General features: G+C 51.4%; 4 protein-coding genes across 4 annotated transcripts; 1 reads left to right on the top strand and 3 right to left on the bottom strand.

Annotated features, from left to right (window-relative positions):
• Positions 1 to 468: 468 nt before the first annotated feature.
• On the bottom strand, positions 469 to 1444 carry BU24DRAFT_163538 (uncharacterized protein). The gene is made up of 2 exons (XM_033521406.1): positions 838 to 1444; positions 469 to 780 (listed from the first exon to the last, which is right to left on the bottom strand). The coding sequence occupies exons 1-2, from the start codon at positions 1239 to 1241 to the stop codon at positions 534 to 536; spliced, it is 651 nt and encodes a 216-aa protein (XP_033386356.1). The 5' UTR covers positions 1242 to 1444; the 3' UTR covers positions 469 to 533.
• Positions 1445 to 4500: 3056 nt separating this feature from the next.
• BU24DRAFT_421043 (uncharacterized protein) lies at positions 4501 to 6143 on the bottom strand. Its single transcript, XM_033527625.1, has 2 exons — positions 5802 to 6143; positions 4501 to 5744 (listed from the first exon to the last, which is right to left on the bottom strand). Exons 1-2 carry the CDS (start codon positions 5873 to 5875, stop codon positions 4679 to 4681), a joined length of 1140 nt encoding a protein of 379 aa, XP_033386355.1. The 5' UTR covers positions 5876 to 6143; the 3' UTR covers positions 4501 to 4678.
• A 201-nt stretch (positions 6144 to 6344) lies between these two features.
• Positions 6345 to 8439, bottom strand: BU24DRAFT_449564 (inosine-5'-monophosphate dehydrogenase-like protein). The gene is made up of 3 exons (XM_033530962.1): positions 8211 to 8439; positions 7850 to 8158; positions 6345 to 7660 (listed from the first exon to the last, which is right to left on the bottom strand). The coding sequence occupies exons 1-3, from the start codon at positions 8395 to 8397 to the stop codon at positions 6519 to 6521; spliced, it is 1638 nt and encodes a 545-aa protein (XP_033386354.1). The 5' UTR covers positions 8398 to 8439; the 3' UTR covers positions 6345 to 6518.
• A 907-nt stretch (positions 8440 to 9346) lies between these two features.
• BU24DRAFT_389650 (ras GTPase activating protein-like protein) lies at positions 9347 to 15330 on the top strand. The gene is made up of 3 exons (XM_033525050.1): positions 9347 to 12397; positions 12450 to 13871; positions 13921 to 15330. Exons 1-3 carry the CDS (start codon positions 9673 to 9675, stop codon positions 14868 to 14870), a joined length of 5097 nt encoding a protein of 1698 aa, XP_033386353.1. The 5' UTR covers positions 9347 to 9672; the 3' UTR covers positions 14871 to 15330.
• The last annotated feature ends 279 nt before the right edge of the window (positions 15331 to 15609 follow it).

Genomic DNA, 15609 nt, shown 5'->3' with positions numbered 1-15609 from the left:
TGATGTAGATACCGGCGATCAAATGTACACTGGATACCAATCAGAGCGTCTACTTTAATGAACATGCCCGGTTTTGGGGTTCGTGGTCAGCTTTATCTGACCGGTTTGCGATCCTCAGCCTTGTTAGGATCTGGGGGTTGGCGATACATTTGGTTCTGGTAAGAAGCGTCAAGCAATCCATGTATGACAAAAATATTGTTGATGCTTTCTATGGGATAGATTGTGATCAACGAGATGTCAAAAGTACAATGCTGATAGCTTGTGGGATGGACAGACAAGCTCTGGTGACATCTTGAGAATGGTTATACCAACATGTTATATTGAACGAGATTGTAACAATTTCGAATTCGGGTGCATCGTTGACGCAATACAAAACTTCAAAAGAAGAAGATTGAAATGGTAGGCATTAATTACAATGGATATTTGACGAAATTTCATGATGACAGGTCAGATCTTGTTGAGTCTGGAACCCGTAGTACGCCTTCAACTCCAGGAAAACTAACATAATTGCTCGATTCGGACCTTCGTGACCATCATATCAAAGCATTCTCCATGTTCACTCCCAAAACCCATGCACAAGTCGTAGCAATCATGTATTTCGCCTCCTCGCCGTCCAATCCGTTAGTCTGCTCAGTGGCGTTCCATTTGATGCCGACAATCTTGCCCGCCCCTTCGCCCTTGAGATCAATCACGACGAACAACTCGGCGACCTTCATGCCGGTCCAGCTGCGGTGGAAGTGAACTTTCAGCTTCCCCGACCGGTCGGGACCCTGTGAGTATCTGTGGCTGACATCAGCATGGGGTGCCTATACTGCACCGTCAAAGGGCGTGCCTTACATGAACCACTTGTCCTCCATCTGCTCTGGTTTGAAACCCATGAACAAGTTATAAACTTGATCGGGGGTAAGGAAGACGTTCCATGGGACGGTGTGGATGTCTGATGGTGAATCTGGAAAGCTTGAGGTCTGCATTTGAGAAGCGACAGCTCGTGATCGTGATGCTCGTGTTGTGGGCAATTTCTTTGCTGGAACGAGCTCCGCTGCAGCAGAAGGCTTCTGCGTGCTGGAGGCGGCATGCTTCTTCTCGATAATCGTTGCGACCTCTTTGTTGCGTTTCTGCAATCTTTGCGGGGCTGGCGTGTTCTCAGCGGTGGGCGTCCTCGATCGACTCTCCCTTCGAGAAAGACGCCGCCATATTGAAGTTGTCCTGGACAATGACGGTTGCGATTGTGTAGCCAGCATGTCGCACTATCTAAAGGCGCTCAAGGGATACACAATTGAAGGGGGAAATCCAACTCGCGAGGGAGCGAATGTCGAGGTGGGCTGTCGTCAAAGTCCTTAAGATGTTTCTGCCCCCCTCAGCCGCAGCACTTCTTTTCTTAGACCATTACGACTGCGCCAGCCGGGATGGCTGCTGCGAGGACGGCCTATAGCGAGCGGTAGGCCAACCACACAAGCCAGACTATCCACAATACGACAATGGATCAAATGCGCCTCGACGTAACCATAGGAGAGGGTGGAGTCCGTCTTGCAGCGAATCAATGGCACGCGACAGCACGAGAAAGAACTGTTTCACGTAAGGGCCAAATCTGATGGGCACCCACAGGATCAGGCGAATCATCTCTCACGGGTTACTGCTTGTAGCACGTCTAATGGCTGACCGCCTGGTCTTCCCTTGTTGGAAGATCGTATGCGAGAGCAGCACCAGGACCGAATCCGACATGTCCAGGCTCCAAAGGTACAAAGGTACAAACCTTTGGCCAGCAAAACTCTGTGGTGGTTGGTGAAGAAGACATCCACGTTGAGAGTGGGGAAGGCCCAGCCGAGGCGAAGCCAGCAACCAACGAGACAAAGCGGTTGCGCCCAGGACGGAATGTTGAAACGACGATCTCCATCTCCACCAGTTTACCTTTGAAATTTCGCTCCTCAGCCAGGGGCCAGTAACAGTATCTAAGTGGAGAAGTTGAGAGTTTTTGCGGATTCTTTATCGATTATCGATAACCTTCCGCCCGTAGAAAGGCTTTGTGCCGTATCTAATGGGTCCTCGAGGCCTCGATATGTTCTCGTGTCAAGACATGCAACAAAGCAAGTGCAGTCATCCCGCCCGGGACTTTGTGAGACCACGACAAGTAACTAGTTGGTGAGTGGTACACGACGAGTATGTTCGCCTACAATCTAGCGACTCCGTACGCTGTCTTCATCTTCAACGGAAGGAGAGAGTTGCAGGAAACCCCACCACCTCATGTGAGCGTGGCTCGGTCCGACCTACCCAGATAACTGCTGGCCAGGTCCAGGTCCCACAACGTCGAACCTGCAGCGAGTGTGTTGCTGCAGAAGGGTCATAGTCGTTGTAAGCAGGAACAAAGTCCGAACTGCCCCATCTAGAGCCTTGGGACGGTAAAGTCGGATGACCTTATGAGCTTGCAGCAACGAACGAACATCTACGGAGTACTTTCGTGGTTCTTGTCGAACGGTGTTGCTCTCGATGCTTTGCCTAACGTCGGACGTTGGCAACTTTGTTATCTCCAAAATTCACCGTCTCCGTTCGAGGCGTTGAACCACAGTGTTGGTGCTTGTAGAAAGTTCCGTCTAGGCCTCTTAATCATCCCATGCTGAACTGCCGATGTACCGGGTCCGAAGGTTAATTTAACATTTTCGAAGTCTGGAGGCGTTCGCTAGAGTTCATCCTAATCGCCTCGTTACTTTCCGACTGTTTCAGCCTTACCATCGTCAACAGTAAACTTTCTCTCCAGGCAAACACGAAGGAACCGGACTGCAAGCGATGGCGGTAGACTGTAGGGATGGTGCAACAGGGGCATCGGAAACGAAAGTAGGTCTGCTCAAATCAGTCCATGCCAGATATCCCTCAATTCGAGCTTGTTAGATATCACGTACCAGAAAATGCAGTTTACTTAGGTACCTACATTGTACCTACATTGTATGTGCATACTGACATCAAGCACCGAGGACCGCTGCAATCATTACATCTGATAGCTCCGGGGAGATCTACCTTGATATGTTCACTCGTCGATCAGCGTGAATGAAATCCCCATTCGGGTCACGACTTTCTGAATCTAGAAATATCAAGAAACCCATGATAGCATGATCATCAGTCGTTGAATATCTGTTAGGAAATCGAGTCGTTCTGCATCGCTGGGGTCTGCACGGGACTGTGTCTCACTCTCACTAGACTGGATGAAGTCCGTTGGCGAGCACGAATCGAGCACTCTGATTGGCCGAATGTTCTCTACCATCGGGTTCGCCCATGCCTCACTCAACCTCCACCAACCCTCCGTTCGCCTGTGACCTCAAGACCGGTCCGTAACCGTATCTCAGTCCTGTGTATAGATACACACGTTGGCCTCTCCGTAAAATGTCAGATCTTCTACCCAGAATACTAAGAGTGTATAAGGGCTCCGCCGATCTACCCCATCGTCCCTCAGTCCGGCACTGCTACTTTTCATACCTTAATCTTTCCATTCCCATCCAGTAGCTGTACATTCGTGAGATAAACTTTGCCCCATCAACATCCGTCAAACTGGCTCGTCTACGATTCTCCCTGTGCGCTTGCGCACGCTACTTCACAAAGCCTCGGGGTACATTGCGATGGCGAGGTAAAGACAGCAGCAGCAGCAGCAAAACCACCAAACCCACCGACGATGTTGCTGTCGGAGCTGGAGCTCAACCCTCACGACCAATAATCTCTGACCCTATCCCTCTCGACCCCAGAGACGCAGCCTACATCCGACTCAACTCCACCTACGGCGACGGGATCCCCGACCGAGAAAATTTTGACATCCTCTCTGAATCAGACTACTCCTTCACTACTGCGCCGTCCTCGCAGCGCAGCTCAGGGAGTTACTCCATTCCTCTCATCGGTGGTCCAGGGATGATGAGAGCAGACTCGTCCGCGTCTATTCCGACCATCTCGTCGATTCCTGTCAGGAGGCCGACTGAGATGAGGTCGAGGAGGCACAGCACCGCGAGGCAGATCAAGAGGCGCTCTGGGTATGCGCTTTCGACGTATTCGACGCATTCGCAGATGTATGCGCCGTTGTAGATGTGTCCGTCTCACTGCGTTCGTGGGAGTTGAGATGATTCGTATGTACTCCTCGCTTTCTCTCCAAATACCTTTCAACTCTTTTCTAACAGAAGCAGGCGTTGCAGATGTTCCCTGGACTCTGACTGGATTGGAGTTCCGGTTCACTCATTCTTTTATCCAAAAAAAAAAGTAATGACTTGGTGGGATATTTCTTTTGTTTTCCTTTTCGTGCTTGGCCGGTCTTCGATAGCCAAAGGCCATAAGCGTTCAAGTATTGATATGCCCCTTAATATTCTTATATATCACGTATTGCTTGTTGCATACAGCATGCGGTGATCCGACGACCCACTACGCGGAAGAAGGCAAGACGAGTTGAAAGATTCGGATTCACAGTGGTTGATGATGACGATGTTGACCCCATGCCTTTGGCGTATCCGTGGGTCGGTTTTTTATATGTCCATTAGATACCATTTCTCTTCGCGAATATCTTTATTTATGTCATATTTCCTACCCTATTCTTAATTTATTATTTATACGCCATACATGACAGTACCTCTTCTCTCTATGCAACCATACACGATAATCCATTCCATGCAAAAATCAGAAAGTACGTCTTCTCAAAACCACATTTGACAATCTACAACTTCCCCCCTCCGCCACCGAGTATCTCATCCCTCCTCCTAACATCCACATCCCTTGGCCCCTCGCCCTTGAACTTCGTTGTGACCACCCACTCCCTAATACCCCTCCTGCTCGGATCCGACTGCTCAACCTCCTTCCCCGGCCTCTCAAGATTCAGCACCGCAGTATACTTATCCACGCCCTTCCCCACGCCATCCTGATTCTTCTCCCCATACTCCCCCTTCCCCAGCACGATCGGCGAAATACACGCCTCCGCAAACGAAACCTCGCTCTCCCCGCCATACACCCTCGGCCTATCCAGGAACTCCAACAACCGCTCGCGCTCCCTCTGCAGCTCCGCAGGCGACGGGATCGGCGACGACGGGGACGTCACGGAGGGGGAAAGGTAGGGCGCGAGCGTCAGCGTGAGGAAGAACTGCGGCGGGAAGAGGATGATGCGGTTCTGGCGCGCGAGGTCGATCCACTTGTTTGGCGGGAGGAACCGCGCCGCCGTGTGCTCGATGCCGCCGTCGTGCGTGGGGTTCGGGATCACGATTGCGTCTTCCTCTTCGAGGCCGGATGATGGGACAGGCCCGGAGGTTTTGTCGGTCTTGTTGTTGCTGCCCGGGAGGACGGATCCCACGGGTAGGAAGTAGATGTACATCTGGGTTGTGAATCTCTTCGGGACGTTGGGGGGCGTCACCCAGCGGGTGAAGGGGATCAGGGCGTCCGTGTCGGGCACGGCGCCCCATTTCTCGAGGAGGTCATTGAACTTGGTTTTCCCTGAGTGTACGGCTTTTCTACCTTCCTCGCGCTCCGCGTCGGTGATCTCGGTGAAGAGGCGGCCGGTGGTTTTGTTGTTGGCGAGGAGGATGCCGCATTCTTCGAAGGTCTCGCGCACGGCGGCGAGGCGGTAGGCTGGGCCGTCGCGGTGGCGGTCGGGGGAGTCGACGTCCGGGATGGGGCCGTCGTGCGATTTCGAGAGCGCGCCGCCGGGGAAGACGTGTGCGGAGGCGAAGGAGGAGGATGTTCGGACGCGGTGGAGGAGGAGGATCTGGTTCGTTGGGGAGATGAGGAGGACGCTTGGGGATTGTTAGTTCGGGGGGATGGATTGATGATGGATGTAAGGTGTGGAGTACCTTGAGCTGGGTCGTGGGACGGGAGGGACTTTCGGGGGCGTTTTGAGGGGTTTATGGTCTGCTGGTGTGCTCATTGTGCGTATTTGGGATTGTATGAGCCCTTTGGAGGGTTGATACGGATGCAATGGCAGCGGGAGGGAGGATCGTGAGACCAGGCGTCGACAGTGAGCTATGGTTCGAATTGAACCGAGATGATCAAGTCTCTGTGTTCGAGATTTCGTTGGAATAAACGATCGAGTAGGGCGGAGTATTGGCATACTCGACCGGGTTCGTACGTCCTTTATTGATGCGTGGATTAGCCATGGTCGTTTGGTGGATGAGCACTCATGGCGGGGAGCTTGGAGATGCCGAGGTTGGCGTGAGGTCGAGTAGCTCTTGAACCACTCAACTGTGGTCGCCGGGTAACTCAAGCGAAGGAAGCCGCCTCAGTTCCTGGTCACCAAGCAATTAAATCAGTAGACACTGACCTGAGTGAGGCACGAGATATATGTCGAGTACAACAAAGGCTTTCAAGAAGAACAAAAAAATTATGAAATCAAGTCCAGCACAACATGTATCGCGATTCATAAAAACACACTGCACGGTAACGTGGTTGGAAATATTTGGTATCATTTGCTCTTCCTAGCTTGTCCAATCATCTAAACCATCAATCATAAACATTGCGATTAAGCAAGCCACCCATACGCCTTTTTTTTCTATGCATTATGCTGCCTCTGTCTAAGAGTACAACTTCTTGTCGAAGCTGTGGAGACCGTGGACACCACCTTCGGCCTGGGCGCTGGCAGTTCGGAGCTCGAACCTGACGGTGCCGTCAACGACACCCTGCCTGAGCTCAGTGAGGCTCTGCACGCCAATATCTTGGAGAGAGTGCTGCACACCAGCCATCAAGTAAGGAACGAACTTGGTGATGGAGCCACGGTCCTGGACCAAGCCAGATACACCCTGAGCAACAAGGACGCGATCGCCCTCCGAGAAGTACCGAGCAGTGCCGGCGTTGCTGGCCTTGGGATCCTTGCTGCCAGCACCAGCCTTCTTATCCTCCATGGCATCAATGGAACCCATACCACGGTAAGCCTTGACGAGCTTGCCGTCGTTGTTGACGAAAGACACGCCAGGAGACTCGGTGGTTCCTGCGAGGAGACCGCCCATCATGACGGCGGAGGCACCGAGGGCCAGACCCTTGACGATGTGTCCAACGTTTTGGATACCGCCATCGGCAATGCAAGGAACACCAAATCGCTTGGCGAATTGGGTGACATTGTAGACGGAAGTAGCTTGAGGTCTGCCAACGGCCATGACTTCCTGGGTGATGCAAGCGCTTCCGCTTCCCATACCAATACGAAGTCCGTCGACACCAGCAGCAATCAGAGCTGCAGCCTGTTCGCGAGTGACGACGTTTCCGCCGATCACATCGATCTCAGGATGAGTGGCCTTGACGTACTTGATCATCTCGATCTGGTACATGCTGTTACCCTGGCTGCTGTCGAGAATGACGATGTCCAGTCCAGCATCCACAAGCTTCTGCAGACGGCTCTTATCTTCGGGGCGGGTTCCGATGGCGGCAGCGCAGATGAGCTGCTTGGAGTGGGGGAGCTTGGAGGCCAATGGGTAGTTGAGGTTCTTCATCAAATCGGAACGAGAGAGGAGTGCAATGAGGTTGAAGTTCTCGTCTACGATGGGAAGCTTTCCCTTCTTGGACTTGCTGAGGATGCCGTTGGCCTCCTTGAGATCAACACCCTGGGGTGCTGTGACCAAGTCCGTGGACATGACAGCGGTGACGGGATCATCCAAGTTGTCATGGAACTGGATGTCACGAGGAGTGATGATTCCGACGAGCTTGGAACGGAGAGTACCATTCTCTAGACATGATGTGTCAGCTAGTTCGACACAAAAGCATGATAGATGTTTTGCGGTAATGGTGGATCAGATAAAACAGATTTCCACAGTTGGCGGAACCGTTGCGGATGAACGAAAGTTAAAAATATATGAATAATCATCATGTTACGAGGGGTGGGGCGCAAAGAAAAAAAATTGAGGGAGCTACTGACCTGTTACGGGGAAGCCACCAAAACCCCACTTCTCTTTCAAGGCTTTCGCCTCAGCAACGGTAGTTTTGGGAGAAATGACAACAGGATCAAGGATGAAGCCGTTCTCGTAACGCTTGACCTTGCGAACCATCTCAGCCTGCTCGTCTGGTGAGCAGTTGTGGTGAATGACACCGAGACCTCCCAGAAGCGCAATATGGATAGCCATGTTGTGCTCGGTGACGGTGTCCATTGGCGAAGACACGAAAGGAGTCTTCAGTGTGATTCGCTTGGTGATTGGGGTATCGAGGGAAACATCCGAAGCAGCAAAACCTGGGGACGAATTAGGTCTGCGAGCCCATCCCCATGGTCGAGTTCTACATACCAATGTAGCCGGGAAGCATCAGGAAATCGTTGTAGGTGAGGCCACCGTTGGCCTTGGAGTCGAGCAAGGTCTTGACATCGATGCCATCGCGAGCCTCGCTCTTGAGAATCTCAAGAGCCTTGGTGTAGTCGAGAGCATCCTTGGTGGAGGAGTGCTCCATGGAGTCGCCGTTGGTGATGGGAGCCATTCCGGGCTAAGATGTGTGTAGTAAAAGGTGGAAGTTGCGAAGTTGAGAAAGACAGGAAAAAAAAGGTTGGCAGATGTTGCGCAACGGGGTATAAGTTTTGAAAGATGTACGGAGTATCTCTTGGAAAGAATAGACCAATAGTCGGAGGTAGCAACCTATGGCCGGGAAAAAGTGTGAGGCTTTTCCCAAGAGCAAAAAAAGTTCGAGGCTGCGAGAAGATTTATTAAGTGTGGGGGACGTTCTAGCGCCTTGGCATGGTCATGCTGGCGTCTTATCACACGTGACGATAACAGACAGAAACTTTCTTTCCGTCGCCCCTTCCAAGTTCGGACTCCTGGAATACGAGGCGGAAAGAGGCGAATCGCCGTCGCCGCGCCTCATCCTTCTGTCGATTAGTCAATCCAAGTATTTGACTCGTATCGTAATGATGAACAAGCAATTGCTCAGATGTCGTCGAATACAAGTACTTGCCCATGCATGATGAGATGACTACTCTACTACAGACGCAACGATGCGGCTGGTCACGGGATCAGGATCTGAGCAAGCTGTGCACAAGCCTCAAGGTAAATACAGAGGGAAAAACAACAATAAAAAAAGGCCCGGCCAATCACAGCGCAACGTAATAATATTCAACTCGCCCACTTGGTCGAGTTGCTATGACCTGGTAAGGATTCGGAATTCGGACTGGATGAAAATCATGAACCAAGAAGACAAGTAATTAATGAATACCTAGGTAAATAGATAAATCAAGAAATAAATGAAGCTCTAACCTGGTCATACACTCAATGGCATGACGTCCCCCCTCCCCCGTCATTGGTCGTCGGGTGTTGATGAGGGAGGGGCGCGTGTCGCTCTGTTTTTGGTCTCCAAGGGCAACCGCGACCGACGCATCCCTGCCAAACTCCAGCTTGGGTAAACACAAACCTCCAGCGCCCAGCGCCCGAGTTCTCGATTCCTATCTTGTCGTCTCTACGGCTTTCCCACCACGAAAGGCATTCCACATTTCTCATTTTAACTTTCTACAAGTCGTGCGGTTCTCTCACTGTACTGCCCGATTCTTGCAATAAGCCTTTCGAAAGGCATTCTGTTTGTTCGCATTGCGGCTCATATCTGCTGGCAGGCACCACCGAATCCATCTTCTAATATCCCGGCCTCGAAAACGGCCTCCAAGACGTCACTCAACATTTAGAACAAAGAATCAACAGCCTTCCGCCTCGTGCGACGCATGTCGCCTCGAATAATACATAACGCCCGCCGGTGACTCCATCGCTCGTCATGAGCTACACTTCCTACGCGCCGCGAACACGGCTTGGTCACCAGGCGACATCACCCTCACCTCTACGCCAGAGCTCAGTAATCTCCAACGGATCTTCAGCATACTCAGGAGGTTCAAATCAATACCCAGTCAGTCGCTCCAGTACTCAGTCAAGCAATGGCTCGACTGGGTCGCCAACGAAGCCAGCGCACCGGAGAGGCCTGAGTGAGGCCACGGCTCTATCGCAGCCACAAACAGATAGCTACTTTGGACCCGACGATGCAGATCCAGGAACTGCATATAAGAGCATGCGTATGGCGCTTCGTCCACTTCAACAAGCCCCCCAGAGCTCACCAGCACCCGAGAAGCCGCTTCATACAATGTCCAGCAGTCCGACGCACACACGCTCTCAGAGTGTTGAGTCAATCACATTCTCGCCTTACGATGGCTCCGCTTCACCTCCCTCAAAACCACGGCCTCTGTCTCTTGCCATCTCACGTTCTGATTCTATGCGTGCACCCACTCGCGACCATTCTTCGCGGCCCGCGGCTTCTACGCACCTAGAAAGGCCGGATCTTCAACGGTTCGGCAAATCATCTACCGGCCATCTACGCACACTCTCCAAATTTGCAGAATCGGCAACAGAGCAGGACTTTGCCATCAAATCCCCTGAGCAGGAGGTTGTTGGACTGCATGGACGAAGAAGGTTGCAGAGATCAGACAACTCACAAGGGAAGAAGACAACTACAGGTTGGTCCAGCAGGAATTGGATGGACCAACAGCGACAGTTTCTGCAAGCCTACGAGTACCTGTGTCACATTGGAGAAGCTAAGGAGTGGATAGAAGATATCATTCACAAGGACATACCAGCAGTGGTAGAGTTGGAAGAGGCTCTAAGAGATGGTGTGACATTGGCTGAAATCGTCCAAGCTATCAATGGCCGTACTCTCCGCATATTCCGAGATCCCAGGTTACAATATCGCCATTCAAACAATTACGCACACTTCTTCCAGTTCCTATCCGAGGTTGAACTGCCCGATCTCTTCAGATTTGAACTCATCGACCTATACGAGAAGAAGAACATCCCCAAGGTCATCTACTGCATCCATGCACTATCTTGGCTATTGTTTCGCAAGGGCATTGTCGACTTTAGGATTGGAAATCTCGTCGGCAAGCTGCAATTCGAGGACCACGAACTCGAAGCCATGCAAAAGGGCCTCGACAAATCAGGTGTTAGCATGCCTAATTTCTCCAGTATGCAGGCGAATTTTGCGGTAGAGCCGGAACCAGAACCAGTAGAATCAGAAGAAGATCGTATCGACAGAGAACTCTCCGAGAACGAAGCCATCATCCTGGATCTACAGGCCCAAATCCGCGGCGCTCTTCTTAGAATCAAGCTCGGAAACATGATGCAGGAGCTTTGGGAAAACGAGCATCTTATTGTTGACTTGCAATCGCGTGTTCGTGGCGATTGGGCAAGGCAAATTGCCTACTACCGCCTCGATATGAAGCGCTTTGCCGTCCAACTTCAAAGTGCAGCGCGTGGTTTCTTGGTTCGCTCGAGACAGCGAGGTGAAGAAGAGTTCTGGGCCCACCATGAGCCTGAGGTAGTCAAGGTACAAAACCTGTTCAGGGGACGAAAGGCCAGGGCACAAGTACAGTTCATCAAAACCCAAATACAGCGACAGGAGAACGGCATCCGACAATTCCAGGCCGCCATACGAGGCGCACTGCAGCGACTCAAGGTGGGCAATGACTATGAGGAAACTCGGGAATCTGAGATCAACGTGCCATACCTCCAAGCCATGATTCGCGGCGCCATCGTACGACAGGCCATCGACCGACAGTATTCGGAAGTAAAGGAGAACGAAGTCGCCATATCGCAACTACAGGCCACCGCTCGCGCTATGCTGATCCGTCAGAATATGCGAATTGAGCAGGAGAGCCTTCGCCAACAAGAATCGATGATAACCCTCTTACAGGCTGCTGCCCGAGGTGCCATTGCAAGGCGACAGAACGCTGAGACACAAGAAAAGCTGGTAAGCACCGATGCCAATTGGTCCTACTTCGTTTCGAAAATCCGGGGTGACTCTCTGAGAGCCTCTCTCGGACAAATTAGGGAGGCCCTCCAGGCGGAAGAACCTCAAACTATCAGTCTCCAAGCTGTTGCAAGAGGAGGAAAGGTCCGGTCTGAGGTCGCACAGAAGCTTGAACAGCTTGAGGGCCAGCAGGAAAACATCATCTCATTGCAAGCCTACAGTCGCGGTTTTCTGTCAAGACAGAAGCATTTCTCTGACCTCAAAGCGTTACAGGCCGAGACTACAACCATTATTGACCTCCAATCTGCATGCCGTGGCTTTTCCCAGCGTCAGCGGACATTTGATCTGCTTTGCGAGCTTAACACCCAAGAACCCGAAATCGTACAGCTTCAGGGTTTGGCACGAGGAATGATGCTCCGCATGGAGATTGGCGCATTGCTTGGGCGCGTCGAGGAGCATGAGGACATGATCGTCGAACTCCAAGCTCTTGCACGCGCAATGCTGGTCAGGCGCAAATTCGTCGAGAAGAAGCAGTTCTACCGAGAGAACATGGAGAAGGTCATCAAGATACAGAGTTTCGTCCGAGGACGACAACAAGGAGAGGCTTACAAGAGTTTGACAAGCGGAAAGAACCCTCCCGTCTCGACAGTGAAGAACTTTGTGCACCTCCTCAATGACAGCGACATAGATTTTGATGAGGAAATTGGTATGTACACATCCCTTCCAGCGGACTACGCGATACTAACATCTGCCTTTAGAATTCGAACGCCTCCGTAAGACGGTGGTGCAACACGTACGCCAGAATGAGCTCGCCGAGCAGTACATTGATCAACTGGACATCAAGATCGCATTGCTAGTCAAGAACAAGATCACTCTTGACGAAGTCGTCAAGCATCAGAAGCATTTCGGCGGACATGTTGGCACCCTCCTCAGCAGCAAGGACATCTCCTCCAAGGATCCCTTCGATCTCAAGGCTCTGAACAAGAACTCTCGCAGGAAACTCGAGCATTACCAAGAGCTTTTCTTCCTCCTCCAGACCCAGCCGGCATATATGGCACGCTTCTTCCGGCGTATGCGAGAGCAAGGTCTCGCCGAGAAGGACACTAAACGGATCGAGCAGTTGACCATGAGTCTCTATGGGCTCGCTCAGAAGCGACGTGAGGAGTACTATTTGCTCAAGCTTGTTTCGCGTTCGTTGAGAGAGGAGATTGATGCATGTGCAACTCTACAGGATTACACTCGTGGAAACTTCTTCTGGAACAAGCTCTTCAACAGTTACGTCCGCTCGCCACGCGATCGCAAATATTTGAAAGACGTGTTCGGGCCACTCATCAAGGAAAACATCATCGAGAACGAAACGTTGGACTTGGAGAGCGATCCCATGCAGATCTACCGGTCTGCCATCAACAACGAGGAGCTCAGGACGGGTCAGCGAAGCCACCGCGACCCCAATGTCTCCCGTGATCTAGCGCTTAAGGATCCCGAGACTCGAGAGACCTTTATCCATCACTTACAAGATCTTCGAGACCTTGCTGATCAATTCTTCGCCATCATGGAGGAGTTCTTGCACAAAATGCCTTTCGGTGTCCGGTACATTGCCCAGCAGACCTTTGAGGAACTTCGTCTCAAGTTCCCGTATGAGGCTCCTGATCAATTGCTTCAGATTGCAGGACATTGGATCTGGAAATCGTACCTCCAGCCTGCATTGCTACAGCCTCAACACTGGGGTGTGGTAGACCGCGGTCTTTCCCCTCTCATGAACAGAAACCTTGGACAGGTTGCAAAGGTCCTCGGACAAATTGCCGCTGGCAGGCTCTTTGGTGGCGAGAACGTCTACCTGCAGCCGCTGAACAAATACGTAGCAGAGGCAATCGACCGCCTGCAGGAGATCTGGACAAACACAATCACAATCCGGGACCCAGAGTCGCAATTCGAAATCGATGCATTCAACGACTTGTACGCACGAACGAAGCCTACGTTGTACATTAAGCTCGCAGACATTTTCGCCATCCACAACCTTGTCGTCGACGACCTTCCCGTGTTCTGTCCCCTCCAAGACGACCCCCTACGTGAGGTAATCCGGGAATTGGGCAGTGCGAAGAACAACGAGAGCGAACTTCTCCACGTCAGCTCTACTGAAATCACGCTGACTCTACATGCCAAATTTCACGAGCAAGAAGGTATGTTACTGTTCCTGTCTGATTCCTTTTCTCACGCTAACATTCATAGATCCCGATGCTGCAGTCAAGGCCCTGTTCATGGAGACCAAGCGATACGTGTTATACATCATTCGCATACAGACTGGAGCCAATCTAACGGAAATTATGGTCCGTCCTATCACGCCTGATGATGAAGACCGATGGGATGCTCTCGTCCGCGAGGAACTGGCAGTACAGCGAAGAGACCGTAATCGCAACTCCAATGTCCGCTCGTCTGCCGCTTCAACTTACACGACTGACATGGCTGCTACGTCACTCCTCGACATGGACTACCCTACACTCAAACGCTGCGCTCTGGAGAACATCGTTCAGCTGCAGCGCGTGGGCCGCCTTTCGCCACACAACAATTACCAAGACCTTCTCAACGCCATTGCTGTGGACATCCGAACCAAGCACCGTCGCCGCATCCAGCGCACAAGGGAACTTGAGGGTGTGCGAGCAACGCTTGCTGCCTTGGACGAAAAGGCGCACTACTTAGACAGCCAACTCAAGTCATACAATGACTATGTAGAGCAAGCCATGATCACTCTCCAGAACAAGCGTGGCAAGAAACGCTTCCTCCTTCCCTTCACCCGACAATACAACCACATGCGAGAGCTACAACGCGCCGGCCGTGAGTACAGATTTGGTTCCTTCAAGTATTCAGCACGCAACCTCGCCGAGAAGGGCATCCTCGTCTCGTGGCAGGGTTACAACGAACGCCAATACGACAGGCTTGACATCACCATCTCCTCGAATCAAACCGGAACCTTCGAAATCCAGGGTTCCCAAGGTAGCATGATGATCCCTGGTGCATTTGCAGAGGTGCCGCTGGATGGACTTCTGCAAGCTCAATTCGACAACCACCAATTCATGAACTTGTTCGGCGAGGGCAAGGATGGTGGAGGTGCCGGATGCGTGCGACTGAACGTGAACCTGTTTCTGCATTTGATATTCAAAAAGTTCTATAGGGACGAGTAATGGAGATACCCTGGGGCTACTGGTGTTGGAAATACATAACAAAGGAGCAACGGCTGTGACTACTGACAAGGCAAGAGAAGGAAAAATAAAAGAGGAACGCTCGGGGAATGATGGAGGACAGCATATCCTAAGGTGTTTTTTTTTTGTGCTTTTGGCGCTCACATATGCATATATCATGGATACTCAAATCGGGGGGTGGAATCGAGGCGGCCCAGGTGTTCTTTCTGGTTGTTTTTTTGGCTCTTTTCTTCATTTTATTTCCCTTTTAATCTTCTCGCGCTCTTAACGTTCATGTTCTCATGTCCCAGACACACACAGACACACCATACACATACCACACTCCTGCACTTTTACGATTACGACGGACGGACGAACCAGCTTAGCTGGAGTAAGGGGAGGAGAGGGAGAGGGTGAATAGGAAGGAAGGAGTATCAACATCAACATCAAACGAAACATCAACAAAAATCATCATCATCATCATTATCCTCCAGACTGCCAACATAATTTTATGTGTATGTGTACGTGACTTTACTACCACCGCTGCCGCTGCTGCCTACACGCACGCACGCGCGCTACAGACAAACCGTGAAGATAAAATATGCAATTTAGTTACTCACAATATAATTGTACACCACGAATGCGAGATGAAGTTGTTATTTGTTGAGAGATACCAAAAACAGGTCTTCTCCCGTTTTTTACTTCTTTCTTGCGTAGTTTATAGCGAGAAACACGGTGGGAT

The sequence above is a fragment of the Aaosphaeria arxii genome (assembly GCF_010015735.1).
Source record: "Aaosphaeria arxii CBS 175.79 unplaced genomic scaffold BU24scaffold_3, whole genome shotgun sequence".
Classification (NCBI taxonomy): Eukaryota; Fungi; Ascomycota; class Dothideomycetes; order Pleosporales; genus Aaosphaeria; species Aaosphaeria arxii.
Note: the sequence above shows the minus strand (reverse complement) of the source record. Positions and strands in the feature narration are given on the sequence as shown.

What these genes read in the sequence shown, in the direction of transcription:
- BU24DRAFT_163538 (XM_033521406.1), bottom strand. Translation starts at nt 1,241, where the DNA reads ATGCTGGCTACACAATCGCAACCGTCATTGTCCAGGACAACTTCAATA. An exon ending in ATGGAGGACAAGTGGTTCAT is followed by an intron (nt 781 to 837) that starts GTAAGGCACGCC and finishes TGTCAGCCACAG; the next exon opens with ATACTCACAGGGTCCCGACC.
- BU24DRAFT_421043 (XM_033527625.1), bottom strand. Translation starts at nt 5,875, where the DNA reads ATGAGCACACCAGCAGACCATAAACCCCTCAAAACGCCCCCGAAAGTC. An exon ending in GTCCCACGACCCAGCTCAAG is followed by an intron (nt 5,745 to 5,801) that starts GTACTCCACACC and finishes ACAATCCCCAAG; the next exon opens with CGTCCTCCTCATCTCCCCAA.
- BU24DRAFT_449564 (XM_033530962.1), bottom strand. Translation starts at nt 8,397, where the DNA reads ATGGCTCCCATCACCAACGGCGACTCCATGGAGCACTCCTCCACCAAG. An exon ending in GATGCTTCCCGGCTACATTG is followed by an intron (nt 8,159 to 8,210) that starts GTATGTAGAACT and finishes ATTCGTCCCCAG; the next exon opens with GTTTTGCTGCTTCGGATGTT. An exon ending in TGGTGGCTTCCCCGTAACAG is followed by an intron (nt 7,661 to 7,849) that starts GTCAGTAGCTCC and finishes CATCATGTCTAG; the next exon opens with AGAATGGTACTCTCCGTTCC.
- BU24DRAFT_389650 (XM_033525050.1), top strand. Translation starts at nt 9,673, where the DNA reads ATGAGCTACACTTCCTACGCGCCGCGAACACGGCTTGGTCACCAGGCG. An exon ending in AGATTTTGATGAGGAAATTG is followed by an intron (nt 12,398 to 12,449) that starts GTATGTACACAT and finishes ATCTGCCTTTAG; the next exon opens with AATTCGAACGCCTCCGTAAG. An exon ending in CAAATTTCACGAGCAAGAAG is followed by an intron (nt 13,872 to 13,920) that starts GTATGTTACTGT and finishes TAACATTCATAG; the next exon opens with ATCCCGATGCTGCAGTCAAG.